The sequence below is a fragment of the Larimichthys crocea genome, chromosome XV, assembly GCF_000972845.2.
Source record: "Larimichthys crocea isolate SSNF chromosome XV, L_crocea_2.0, whole genome shotgun sequence".
In the NCBI taxonomy this organism is placed as follows: domain Eukaryota; kingdom Metazoa; phylum Chordata; class Actinopteri; family Sciaenidae; genus Larimichthys; species Larimichthys crocea.
In genome coordinates, this window is record NC_040025.1 from 15,391,226 (window position 1) to 15,405,594 (window position 14,369).

At 39.1% G+C, this 14,369-nt stretch overlaps 1 protein-coding gene across 1 annotated transcript; it reads left to right on the forward strand.

The window, feature by feature from the left end:
- Positions 1-3,038: 3,038 nt before the first annotated feature.
- On the forward strand, positions 3,039-13,496 carry LOC104932072 (putative helicase mov-10-B.2). The gene is made up of 23 exons (XM_027288508.1): positions 3,039-3,359; positions 3,469-3,571; positions 4,605-4,768; positions 4,927-5,023; positions 6,376-6,517; positions 6,604-6,850; positions 7,767-7,877; positions 7,986-8,166; positions 8,457-8,599; positions 8,718-8,888; positions 9,440-9,552; positions 9,647-9,843; positions 10,145-10,242; positions 10,379-10,476; positions 10,562-10,660; positions 10,818-10,920; positions 11,000-11,117; positions 11,528-11,719; positions 11,829-11,906; positions 11,993-12,118; positions 12,199-12,287; positions 12,358-12,470; positions 12,576-13,496. The coding sequence occupies exons 1-23, from the start codon at positions 3,226-3,228 to the stop codon at positions 12,647-12,649; spliced, it is 2,991 nt and encodes a 996-aa protein (XP_027144309.1). The 5' UTR covers positions 3,039-3,225; the 3' UTR covers positions 12,650-13,496.
- Positions 13,497-14,369: the final 873 nt, after the last annotated feature.

Genomic DNA, 14,369 nt, shown 5'->3' on the forward strand with positions numbered 1-14,369 from the left:
TCTGAAACAGCCCACTAAAGAGTGTATTTAAACTGTCAAGGCTCTTCGTGAAGCCTTTTTCTCTGTAACCCCTCTTGTGTGTTGCACTGTTAAACACTCCTTCTTGTACAAGAATAATAAATTCAACTTAAACTTTGATACTTCGAATCCAGTCTTCCTTATTGAATGGTCATTTGAAAATTATTTTAACAATATCTAGCAAATGCACAACTTTAAATACAGTTGAACTCAGCTTTTGTAACATGCTGAGTTACTTGGTTAGGCTGCGCTATAGAGGTAAATCTTATTATATTCAGACTAACCTAATGACTCATTTTAAGGCTAAAAGGTTGCCACCCAAACTAAAGACTGGCTTCTGAAACACCATCTGCATGTCAGATTTTTCTCAGAAATTCAAACTAAGAAATGATTACCATCAAACGTTGTTGAATGTTCGACGGTAATAATCAGTGACACCTACTGATAACTGATAAACAGGAAAACATAACTCACTTTATGGTTTGCTAGTAAATGATGTGGAGCGAGAAATGAGAGGGAAAGAGCTGCCCTTAGGAAATGTTCATGTACAGTCCACTGAATAGTTTCATTTTACAACCCTAAACATTGAGATGACTCTACAAATTGTGGTTCAGTCAATACACATTTGTAAAACAAACTCTCTAAAACTGTAGTATTGTCCACTTTTATTTGTTTCATACCCACATCATTTTGGGAATAATCACAAAGAGGATTGCAAGTCTGCTAATGACTCTGTAATTGTGAGCCTACAGAAACATAAACTGAAGGGCTTCCTGTCAGACATTAAGTGTTATCCCTCTCCGCAACTATCTTGGCACAAAGCCCAAGAATAAATAATTTCTCTGGAAAAGGGAGAGGATGAGTGATAGCCAGGGCCCAGCGTTCTGGCTGGCCTGCACTACAATCCAGACAGAGCCCTTCATCAACCCCTGTTCTCAGTGGGACATAGCTGTGGACAGCTGTCAAATGGTGAACTAGTAACAAACCACCTGTGTGTCCCAAGTACAATGTTAGAGTAGATTTTCACCACTGCTGCAGAACCCAAGAGCTTTGTCAGATGACCTGGATAACCCCTCATCCTCACATAGCAAAGTAAGGAATATCAGGAAAGCCAATGACGGGGCCTTGAACTTCCGTTTTTGATCATTTTGCCATTAAAGATGTAAAAGGCATGAGCTTTAAGAACACAAATACACTGCTTTGCCAAGGTTATGGTCATATACATATTCTGGGGGCAACCCAACTGAAAAACATGCACACAGGGACCAATGATATTGTGAAATAGCAATCAGAAGTACTGAAACAAGACTGATCTATCAAACACACTCAACTCCTTGAATACAGGGACTGGCGTTGTGAGTGGCCATTTACCACCAGTCAGTAGAGAATTGTTGGCACTGAACACAGTGTTATAAAAAACATGTACCTCTTTTTCTTGCACTTTATCAACTGTTTCAACTTTTTCAAGGTCATCTTATTCACATCATATGTGTTGTACTTCCTGCACCTGTTCTCTCTGCCAGGGACAAGAAGAATCAAAACACTGACAAGACATAACATAACATGCCAGAAAGGGTCAGCGTCCGCCTGTAGAGAATTTAAAATATGAGGATCATCCACTGTGAGGTTTCACCATCTTCATCAGTCCAGGTCACTATCTACTCCTGGAGTTGGGACTCATAATTCATAACTGCTGTACTGTACTGTAATTTTTATTGTCCTGTTTTGTCGATTTTAAGTTTTTTTACTTCATTCTTCATATTTTTTGTGTATGTTTGTTATATTTTGTGTCTTCTCAGTGTTTTTTATGTCTTATGTAGAGCACAAATGTCCTTGTTGTTCAAAGGTTACTTGCCTTACCTCCTGTGTAATAAAAAGACAGTCATGTGTGTTACGAGAACTTTAAAGAAGAACCCTTGAATAAGGAGGACTGGATTCAAAGTGTCAAAGTTCAAGTTGAATTTATTATTCTTGTACAAGAAGGAGCGTTTAGCAGTACAACACACAAAAGGGGTTACAGAGAGAAAAGGCTCCCTGAGGAGCCCCATCAATAGGTTCATATGGGCTGTCTCGGACACCTCCCCACTGATACAGATAACATCATAACATTCATTTTTGGTTTACTGCTCAAGAATGAGCACTATATTTTATATTCACATGGTACTCCCCTAGCCTGTCTCTCCTGTCCTTGTACTACTAACTTATAATTGTCTCTCCCTGCCAGCCTCAGTAAATCAGAGGCCAACTAAGGGAAGTATGCGAGACATGGAAAAGACAGGATACACTCACTATCTATATGAGGTAAAACATCTGCATCAGTATAATCCTAATTTTTACAACAATGTGTGTTTTGTTTTGTTTTTACATAATTTGTTAATGTGTGTCATCCCCCTTTTTTTAAGACGTCATCAGCCCATCATCATTCTGGATGATAAGCCTATCCCAGAATTGATTTTATCTGTAATGAGGGAAAAACAAAAGTCAAGTAAATGAAACCAATTTAAAGAGTTTTACACTTCAAACTTATATGTTTATATTTTCTTCTCCCCCTTGTGTACACAAGCTGCTATAGGATCATTAAAGTCTAACTTCTTTTTATCTTAAACTCTGTATCTGTTTCTGTTGCTCCTGTGATACTGTTAGGATTATTCTTACTTGGGGACTGTCCTTAAAAGCAGCAGGAGATTAATCATGTATCCCTTATTTGTTCCTGGAAAACTATAAAACTATGAACAGTGAGTTATTTTCTCTTGTTTGAGACCTTCTCTGTGAATGTTTGCTCCTCAGAACAGCACAGTATATTTTAATATTTTTAATATTCATCCCGTCAGTGTTTGGTGTGTTATTTTACGAGCTGACCTGTTCACTGACTCATCAAAAGCAGGTGTTTGCTCTCGTTATGTCATTTGTTTGCAGTTTCGTTTTGCTCATTCAACTCATTAAGTTTCGTTTCTCGGTGTTTAGAGACGGTGTGGGTGTGCCTGCTTTATTTACCGGAGCTTGACCGACTTCACTGTGCAGCTTTGTATCATGACAGCCAGAGAGTCACCGCCCACGTGAAATGTCCTGGAATAGAAAAGGAATCGCAATCCCAAGGATTTCCTCATGACAAATAAAAACGCTTGTGTTTATAAGCTGCAGTGAATATCAGACGAACCATTTGGGCGTTTTCTGTTTGAATAACTTCGATCATAGAAATATTTGATCATGGTTAACCAGGCGATAAGTTCACGCATTCAGATCGGACTGGACTTCTTTGAGTTTTTGAAGGAGAGTAATCGAGCATCCATCAAAGACAGACTTGAACTGAGAGACATTTACAACGCAGAGTTCAGGAGCATGTGAGTTGTTTTTCATCATCATCATTTTTTTTTTTTTAGGATCTGCGTGTATTTTTGACGTAAACACACACATGTATATTACTAAGTCATGCTTTTGTTTTTATTTTAGGACCCCAGGGACCAAAGATCCAAACTTCGGGTCAGTCCTCTATGCCCTGAAAGTGACCGGCAAAATAAGAAGACGAGGAGACAATATCCGCTTTAACTCCAACGTATGCATATCTGCATTTGTGTTTCAGTATTACCTCAGTGTTATGCAATAGTTATTGTATTTACAGCTTTAGATGTGTGATAATGCAGAGGTTGCCTTTCAACAGCTGTTTTATGGGGGGCATTGTCACTGTAATGACGCTTTAAACCTTCATGGAATATGTTTTGTAACACCAATTATAGCTAATTATAGTTATTAGTTTTCTCACTTTATTTAAAGCCACTTGACTCTTTAAGTTGATTTACTCGCAACTTGATTTAAGCTACTTTGTGGCACAGTCCTCACAGTATTTTATTACTATGATATTTAATGGAAAAACACTATTACACTACTAATTATGAGTTCAATTACCTGTTGTCATTACATGAAACAGTTTTTGTTGGGCAGGTGCAGCTGGAATGTCTTTATCATTATAACTGTTTAGTTTAATTGCTCTAAACTACAGGTTAAAGTCTGTTAGACATCTGTCTACTGTAAATAACTGTAGATAGGTGCGGTGTGGTCAGGAGCCTATTGGACTGAAACACAGCTGATGTCACTTTACACCACAGGCCTATTGGACTGAAACACAGCTGATGTCACTTTACACCACAGGTGGATGCTATGGTAAAATATAAACGCCCATATAAACATCTATCGTTTGGTTCCACAAACATTATTCTGGTGGATCATTTATTTATTTGTTATTTTATAAATATTTAATTATATTATATCATATATATATTATTATATTATGTTATAAAAATTATATTATATTAAAAAAAATGAAAGTTTTGAAGCTAAGTCTAAAAAAGATTTAATGTTCTAAACTAACAACAGAAATGTTTTGCCATAAGTCTTGCAAGACATTGTCTGTGAGGTGGTGTCACTTTTTAGAAACCAAACTTCCTGTCTCAGAAAAATGTGACATGTCTTAAGACAAAGCTTGCGGTGCATTTATGTATAATTTATTTACAGTATATGCAATATGTGCATTACTATTGCCAACAAAAGGTCACAACAGAGGACACAGGATTATTTGATCTTCTGCACAGGTCACATCTCTTTATTTGGACCAGTGGCATTCACACAGGCGCCATCAGCCAGTGCCATTACAGAATGAAGCTGCCGGTCCAATACAGGCCTTGCCCTCTGGAGATGGAGTTCGAGCCCGGAGGCAACTGGCCGGTCTTCTGATGACCAGTCTGAAGAAAGACAGGTAAAGACACGAGTCTTCCTATGATCAGTGTGTTTTTACCTCTGCAGTTTGTCTGTGCTGTCAAGTCAAATATGTTTAATTTAATAATTATTTTTGTAGGTAACTCTGACTGAATTTGATGCAGTATGTCATAACCTTTGCCCTTTTTGCACCCGCAGGGCTCAGTTCATCTCTGACAAACATGGTATCCGCATCGTCTCTGATGACTATGAGATTGAGAATGGGAAACTTTGCTTGCATGTGGACAAATATGAGGTAACCGTATTAATGTTATGAAACTGGAGCACTCTCTGGTAATCATCTGGTGAATCCGATTAACCAGTTGTGGATTGTCGTACACAGGGATGCTGGAAGTAATTCACAATTGGGGGGCTGAGAAACATTCCGATGACGTCATAATGCGAAAAACATACATAAATCAATAACGTTCTCGATAGGGTGTTACACTTGGTTATTTATATGCCCAGTAATCATGTGATACTGGCTATAATTTACAATGAGATGTCATTACAACCAACCTGTATTAGACCTACAGAGGTTTTAGAAATATATCATAAGGCCAACTTGATGGCAACGTAATGCTCAACTCAGGAATGTGAATGTGCTTCATTGAATCACACATGAAATGCAAGTATTTCTCAGAATATGTCTTTAATTAAGACCTCATATATTTAATTTCACGCACAAGGTACTGAGATTAGGCACGAGACAGCGTTATAAACAAGTAACATAGTGTTGACTTTTTAAACCTTCTCTCGCTCCGGACCGTAGTTGGGAACTGGTTTGATGTTTTGGCTCATTGCTGGTAACTGGCATCGTAGAGTCCGTGCAAAAGTGTGGGAAGAAAGGAGGACGAAGAAGTGGCTTTCGTGCAAAATCGCACATTTAATTCCTCTTTTTATCAAAAAGCAGAACACACACCGGGCCGATTCAAAACCTGACTGGACACTGCTGCGGGCTAAAACACTCGGGCGTTCACATGAGCTAACTCTGCTGTGTACATCTAACACACTGGATGTGTACCCCTGCTCCTGTGTTTACCTGTTTGCACCTGTACGTCACACACACGCACCGGGCCACCGTCTTAAAGGGACAGGGCTGGCCGGTAACAATAGCCTAGATGAGGCTAACTGATTTTATAGTTTTTACAAACGTTAAGAAGAAAAAAAAAACTTCTTCCTCCGAACTCCAAAGCCTTATTTAAAGTCCATCTCTCTTTCTCTGAGAGTGTGGTGGTTTTAAACCACCCTGCCTTGAAAGACCTGTTCAAAATGCTAGTGCTAGCCTAGTTGTTGACGTCCAGAGTAGACGCTTTAAACGGTCGTTACGTGTTTGCGGTACTAAATTTTGTGAATCAAATCATGCTTCTGACATTTATAGTCAAATATGTTGTTTGAGTTATGTAAATAAAATGACAATAGTATAATAATAGTGTGATATTTTTTTATTTTTTATTTCAACTGTTTTTTTTTGCATTTCCATTCAGCCTCTCACCACCAGGGGAGGGCTGCAGCCCCCCCAGCCCCCCCACTTCCAGCGTCCTTGGTCGTACAAATATGTTATTGTTGTATATTGTATAACTTATGTTTTTTTTTTTTTTGAAACAGTGTACGGTAAATCTGAAAGTGGAAAACACTGGAACTGACCCTGTATATTTCACCTACTACACCCCACTGCACTGGCTCAAGTATTTCTCCCTGACGGACAAGCACAAAGTGACCAAGACAAACCCTCTGTATCTACAACCAGGTAATGTAAATTTCATTATGCCATATTTACTTTACTGACTTTATGAACACAATAAAAATATATTACCTGCCATGCTCTTTTCTCAGGTGACAGCTATGAGATCCATGTTCACTTCAACTGCACTTTAGTTGGATTCTATCCAGCTACACTGGCCTTTGAGTTCAAACCAGACCTGCAATCTGCTGCGTTCCACATTGTGCGCTTTATTGAGGCTCGCTGTATAACTGCCTTAGGACGGGAGCTGGCACCTATTGCACCCTACAAACCTTGCTCCATCCCTGCCTGGACCCCTGAAGTTCATTACACGATTGTGGATGGAATACGACCTGAAGGGTAACAGTTAAATCAACACACTGTTAAAGACATAAGACTTATATATACCCTATATTTGTTATAATCCGTGTTAGTGAGCACTTCTTCTTTCCCAAGATAATCCATCCACTTGACAGATGTGTCATATCACTGTGACACAGGCGTGCCTTGGACTGGTCACAATAAAAGGTCACTCTAAAATAGAACTATACAATTTTTCCCCAGAGGCAGTGTAGAGCATGTCATGACTTTGTCATCCTGGAGAGAAAAAAACTTCCATTAATCTGATATGAAATATCCATTGCTGGGTTCCGAGTAAATGCCTTTTTCAAGATACACATGGCCTTTTACTGTGACCGGTCCAAAGGTACGCCTGTGTCCTAGTCATGCTGTTTAATTAGTATCTTGATATGACACACCTATGGGCTGATTGATTATCTCGGCAAAGGAGAAGTACTCACTAACATTTCAACAAATTTGTGAAATACAATTTGAGGAAATTAACCTAGAAGAAGTCCTAAATGTTGCTTAAAGTTGAATTGTTTTTATTTTTGTTGAGTTTAATATTAGTATTATATATTAGTTATAAGTAATTTTCATTAGTGTATAATCATCTAAAAATAAAAATCATCATACTTACCTTAGAATAGGACCTTTATGTCTTAATGGTCCTTTTCCATGGAGTTCGCCCCGTTGCAGCATCAGGTTTCTACAGTAGCCCTGATTGAACAGTGCCTCTATATAGGGACTTTTGTGTCTTTCGTAAATTTTGCAGGGTAAGGCAAGGGGTATTAAGTTGGTTGCTATCTGCAAGCTCATTGCTAGATGCAACTTAATCCCACCCACAGGACCTTTAGGTATTCATCAAATGTAAAAACTGAAATGCATGTCTCCGAGTGAAGTTGCCAACCTTTTCCATTTTGTCTCTTCTTACCAGAATGTCAGTGATGAAGCTACGAAATGTGGTTGAGCTAAAACTGTATCGAATGCCAGACTATATGACCCAGCTCATCGAGTCCCTGAAATGTACTTTTTCCTCTGATACAAGGTAAATTCAGATAGCACAACATAATTGGGAAAACAGTTTTTGGGTGAACACAGACATTGTTCTGTACACTGCCATACAATTTGTTTTTTTCCCCTTTGGTATGTTTAGAAGGGCCTTGCTGGAAAGTCCCTTGTGCTGGGAGAACTACTCCCAGAAGTTTGAACTGCTGCTTTATCTGGAGGAGCAACAAATGAAGGTGGACATCAAGAGATACAACATCCCCAACAATGAAAGAAGTGAGGCTATCATGCAGAGAGACCGTGCCAACAAGAAACTTCTCGTTCTGGAGGTGCTCGCTAATTCACCCACTAAATCATTTATTCCTTCACTTGTTCACTCCGTCTCACTTGAAGATTCATTGTCTTTAGTGCCTGGACACAAGGAATAACTTAAACAGACGTGCTTATCATTAATATACACCACCAGAGTGCAAAGAACAGTAGTTTAAGCCATTTAAAGCAAACATTAAATCATTGCTGACAGCAGTTTGTCATGTAGTATGGTGAAAAAACAAAAGGATAAATGATATCTCATATATTTTAAACAATTTCTAATAACTGCAACATATTAATCTACCAGGTGCCTGGTGTGTCTGAGAACCGCCCATCTGTGCTACGAGGGGATGCGCTGCTGGCGCGTCCTATAGGAGAAGATAAAGTAAAGTACCGTGGCTACGTCCACAGTGTGCAGTTTGACAGTGTCAAACTCGGCTTCAGCTCAGAGTAAGATTAAGACCTTACAGTTACGCACAATAAAAATAAAAAATAAAAATATTGATTCCTTTTAACTTGTTTGTTAGTATCCAAAATTCACACAGTTTGTCTTTGTATTTGTTTGCAGATTGCTGAGTCGCTTTATAGATGGCATGAAGTTCAGTGTTGAGTTCACTGTCAACCAACTGACACTGCGTGTTCAGCACAGAGCAGCAGAGCTGGCAGTTGCACGCGAACTGGGAGAGGTCTTGTTCCCTACTGCACCTGCCTCTCTGCCTCCTGAGCTTCCCAAACTCAGGTAAGGCATATTCCTGTATAAAATTTAGAAAGAAAGATGGGACCCGAACAAATATTACCTTCCTACCATGCTCACAAATATAGAGTGAAAAATTACGATCCAGTCAGAACAGAAAATGCTGCTTGCTCCCTAGTTATCTGATGTATGTTTATTTAAAATTGAGGCATTTGAAAGAGATTTTTCATAGACTCATTACAAGATAAAAAGATTAAAAGTGTCATTTGCTGGGCTTGCAGCTGAAAGAATGCAGACATGCCCTAATGGTGGAGCAGTGATTATATTATAAATCAACTAATTTATGCATTTACACTTTTTTTTTTTACCAGCTGTCTGGATTATGTGTTTAACTAGTTCATATGTATCCAATATTCTAGCTCTTCATTTGTAAACTATACCGCTCTGCGACCTGTAGACTCATCGATGTTTGCGGTTGGTTTACTTATGTGGCTGATGTGTGACAGCTTAGCGTGATTGTGGCGTATGTGATTCACTGTGCTTGTAAACATAAAGGTTGACTGTGACTGACATCTTGCATCTGATCCTGTGGATAGGCTGTGTGACATAAAACTGGAGAGGAACCCAGAGCAGTATCAGGCTGTACAAAACATTGTAGCTGGCTCGTCAAAACCTGCCCCTTACCTGGTGTTTGGCCCGCCTGGAACAGGTACAGCAATTTAGACCTGTAATTTTACCAACTGCCTCACAAAGCCTGAAATTCACTTGACTTTATTCTGATGGGTTTTTTTTTGTCTCTTCAGGCAAAACTGTGACGCTCGTAGAGGCCATCAAGCAGATAGAGAAGAGCCAGCCCTCTTGCCACATCCTGGCCTGCGCCCCATCCAACAGCGCTGCTGATCTGCTCTGCGAGAAGATTCTGGACCACGTGGATAAGTGTAAAGTGTACCGCATGTATGCCACTAGCCGGGACCCAGAATATGTCCCTGAAAAACTAAAGGTCAGTGCTGGTGCAGTCCATGCACTATGTTGTTTTGGATGTGAAGCTTTTCTTTGACACAGAAAGTAACTGACACTCCTTCAGCTGGTCACAGGTAGATTATCTATCCCTATTTACTTTGCTTTCCTGCTGCAATACTGCTGCACTTCCTGGTGTTTTGCGTGTTTACTACAGTTTTACAATTGTTGTTGTTGTTTTTTAAGTCCTCTGTGTTTGTGTTGTGGACAAAACAAGACATTTTATTAACAAACCACTAATCAATTATTGATAAAATGACACTGACACTGTGGTACCTTCACAGGAATGCTCTAACCTGGTAGGGGAGTGTTATGTTTTTCCCCCTAAAGAGACGCTGATGGAGTATAAGATCATGGTCACCACCCTGATAACCGCTGGAAGGTAGTGAATGACTCTGACAGTGCAGATTGCTCAACCTGCATGACACTATAAAAGTTCTCTGCTATTGAAAATACTAACGGTCAACTGTACAGGTGAATTTCTGTTTGCTAACATGTCTGCACTCTGATCCCTGCAGGCTGGTCTCAGGAGACATCCCTGAAGGTCATTTCACTCATGTGTTTGTGGACGAGGCAGGACACGCAGTGGAGACCGAGTGTTTAGTCCCATTGGCAGGTAATGAAGACAAACAATTTGTTTTCTGTAATTGTATTGAACTTGTTTTATGTGTTGGTTGAGTTTTGTTTTCTGTGAAACAAAGGGCTTCTCGATGCAGTGTCCGGACAGGTTGTTCTGGCTGGAGACCCCAAGCAGCTCGGACCCATTCTCAGATCCCCCTTTGCATTAAAATACGACATGGGTAAGTAAAGTCACATTGTCCTGTTTTAACACTGTAGTTTGGATAAATGAGGATACTTAGATACTTAGATACTACACAGACTTTAACTTCACAGTCTTGCTCTACTTGTGTGTATATTTCTGGAGTGTCTGGAAATAAAAGACTCTGCTGTCTGCAGGAAAGTCCCTCTTGGAGCGTTTGATGAATGATTTCCCTCTGTACCTGAAGAACGAGGGCGTGTTCAACAGTCGCTTTGTCACCAAACTGCTGAAAAACTACAGGTGTGCTAGTTGAGATATTTATAGGTCATCTTCACACCATCATATCTGCTGATCTTTTTTCTTTTGTGTTCGTCCTTAGGTCCCACCCTGCCATCCTGAAGATTCCCAACGAGCTCTTCTATGACGGAGAGCTGCAGGTTTGCGCGGATGAATTTTTACGCAACTCCTACTGCAGATGGGAATACCTCCCGAAGAAGGTAACGATTCTTCTGTCAGCACACATATACTGTGAGGTTTAAGAGTAAACTAACTATTTAGACATCATGTCTGAATTATATCTTTATTATATCCATTCTCAATCAATGTTAAACAATCTATTAGTTGATTGACAGAAGATTCATTGCCAGCTATTTTGATAAACATTTCATTTCCTCTGTTTTATGTCATTATAAGTAAAATTCTTCGCTGTTATTTGATATGTCATAGATTAGATTAACATAATTGTTAAAACTCATACTCACTGTCAGTGTTTGTTTTTTCACTGAAGGACAATAGACTTGTTTTTCCCACCTCACAGAAACACAACATACCAAAAAGGTTCTCCTGAAACATTTCCTTTAATATTTACATTCTGAAATCTGAAAATTTCTCACCCTCTCTCTCTCAGGACTTCCCAGTGATCTTCCATGGTGTGACTGGTGTTGATGAGCGTGAGGCCTGTAGCCCATCATTCTTTAATGTAGCAGAGGTGGAGGTGCTGGTGGACTACGTGAAGAAACTGCTGCAGACACATGGCAAGAGAGGCCTGGCTACCATCTCACCCAAAGACATTGGCATCATCGCCCCCTACAGGAGACAGGTCAGAATGAATTCAAATTACAGAATACAACATAAACACATGTTGAAGGGGAAACATGCAATCTAATGCAGATTAAAAACTGGAGCTGTTTTTTTGGGGTGTCACACAGGTGCTGAAAATCCGAAGGGCTCTTGAAAAACTTGAGAAAGACGATAATATTATGTTTAAGAACATGCGTGGCCTCAAGGTAAGTAAATATTTCACACTTGAGTCATGTGAAATACACAGCAGAAGCAGTGTTTATATATGTATATATGTGTGTCTGTGTATCAGGTTGGATCGGTGGAGGAGTTCCAGGGTCAGGAGAGGAAAGTGATCATGGTGTCAACTGTTCGGAGCAGCCCTGACTTTGTAGAGATTGACAAACAGTTCAACCTCGGCTTTGTCAAGAATGAAAAGGTATATGCCACAAACGGACGCACTAACTCTGTCTATGTATACACAGACACATCAACCTGATGAACTTGTTTCTTGTTCAGAGATTCAACGTGGCTGTGACTCGAGCTAAAGCCCTGCTGATTGTGGTGGGAAACCCCAGAGTGCTGAAGTCAGATGATACCTGGGCCAGGTACGTGTCACATGGCTACTTCTGGTCTCTGCTGTCAGCATATTAACATGTCGTCCTCCCTGCTCTGCAGGTTCATCCAGTACTGTCGAGATGAAGGAGGTTACACAGGTTTCATTGATGCAGAGGAAGATGAGGATGTGGTGATGAGACTATCTGCCCTCTACATTGATATTCAGGCTGAAGGTGACAGATGATCTTCTTTATTTCCATTAGTATTGCCCTCAAAAATAAGAGTTTAAATAGATGCTAAAATTGTGCACCTTTGTTTCTTTCCGTGAATCTTTTTAGTGACCATGAACTGTGACACAGCTGAGAGTGGCGTTCAGCGGTTCCTGGACCCCGAATGGAGGAGCGACCTGTGAGGAAGAGGAGAGCCAAAAAAACTGAAGGGATTCATTTTGATTGTAGTCAGATGAAACAAAAAGTTACAAAGAAAAGTTCATAATAAAGTTTTTTTACATTTGTACTCAATTTCTCAGAAAAAAGGCCTCATGGTGCCTTTACACATTAAAGATACACAGTCACTATTCTCAAGATAAAAATAAATATGTCAGCCATATGAGCGAGACCAAGGACCACAAAGCACAGGGAGATTCATGTGTAGAGCAGAAAAAACCAAATCACCAAAAACCACGCCAAAAAAATGAATGGGTGTGTACTGGGAGAATGTTCCAGAGCTAGAGTGCGTGACATCATCACTAGAGTGGAGTGGGAGAGAACAATTCTTTGAAAAATAAATTTTTCAACTGTGCTCGAGGCCGTAAATGTCACTCTACAGACATAAACACACACACACACACACACAAGACAAAAGTCTTTCAAAATAAGAGTCCCTTCAAAATGAGAGCCCATTAAAAATCCAATGATAACCCAGCTTGTTGTATTAATACTGAATTTGCTGAGCAGTGTCAATAATAATGTATGGGGGCGACGGGCCAGAGTCAGGCACCCTCAAAATTTCTTTAGAAATTTTTCTAGTTCATATTGTTATTTAAAATTAATTTTAAATAAGATATCTCAGGTTTGTGTTGTGTGTTTTTTTTCTTTTTTCTCAATCAAGAAAATGTTTTTTTAGAATCGTGTAGTTTTATTTTAGGTCAGGGGTCTATCCATATATGAAGTATCCAATCTATTTTTAAATCACAATGATTGAATGCAAATATTTTTATTGAAATTAATTAAATAAAAATGTTTATGGTCTATTTTAAACAGTGTCGTATTTTCTTAATTTAAAAAAAAGCTGAAGTGAAATGGAAGTACAGTAAATGTAAAAATTTAACTGGATCCAATCCTGAGCTGGAAATCATTTGGATTTCAACGGGATTACTTTTATATTTATGCAATATGGAAATGAATGTCGAACTGTTGCCTGAAACACTGGGGAAAATATAAATCTTTGGAAATAGTATTAATTACATTGTTAAGCTTTTGCAAAGAAGTCAGTCAGTTCGTATAAAAAAATGACTCTGTTAAGATTATGTAGTATTTCAAAAATACTTTATTAACATGTTTGTCCCACCCATACAATAAACACATCCCACTCCTGTTTGTAAAGCATCATCACAATCAACATTTTCTCTTGATCTACGGTGTTTTACATTACAGACATAGAGGCACTGTCCAGAAATTAGCCCTCATGATGGTGGTAATCATTAAATGCACTTGCATACATTGTGCTCAGGGCTCTTTCATGACAGGATCTGTTATGTAATATATAGACAAATTTCTTTGCTACAGCCATGACTCAGAATGGTCATCAGAGGATGCCTGTAAGACAATGAAGTGGTTTGATGAGTCACACAGTGATGAGAATACATGTCTGGAGGAAAATAAATTGAGGTTGCAACCACTGACAGAGTTTGCTTTCTATCCCAATTCTGTTGCAATTTCTTAACCAAATATTCTGTCAACAAAACTAAATTACATTTTATTATTTCAGCTTTGTGCCTAAACACACCACCTTTGTTCCCAGACATTATACACCCCCTGTTTGTCAGCTGGACCCATTTTATATCATCTTTAAAGGCTACCTTTGATCAGCCACTGGCTACTGTACTGATATCCATGTTTTTTTTAAATCAA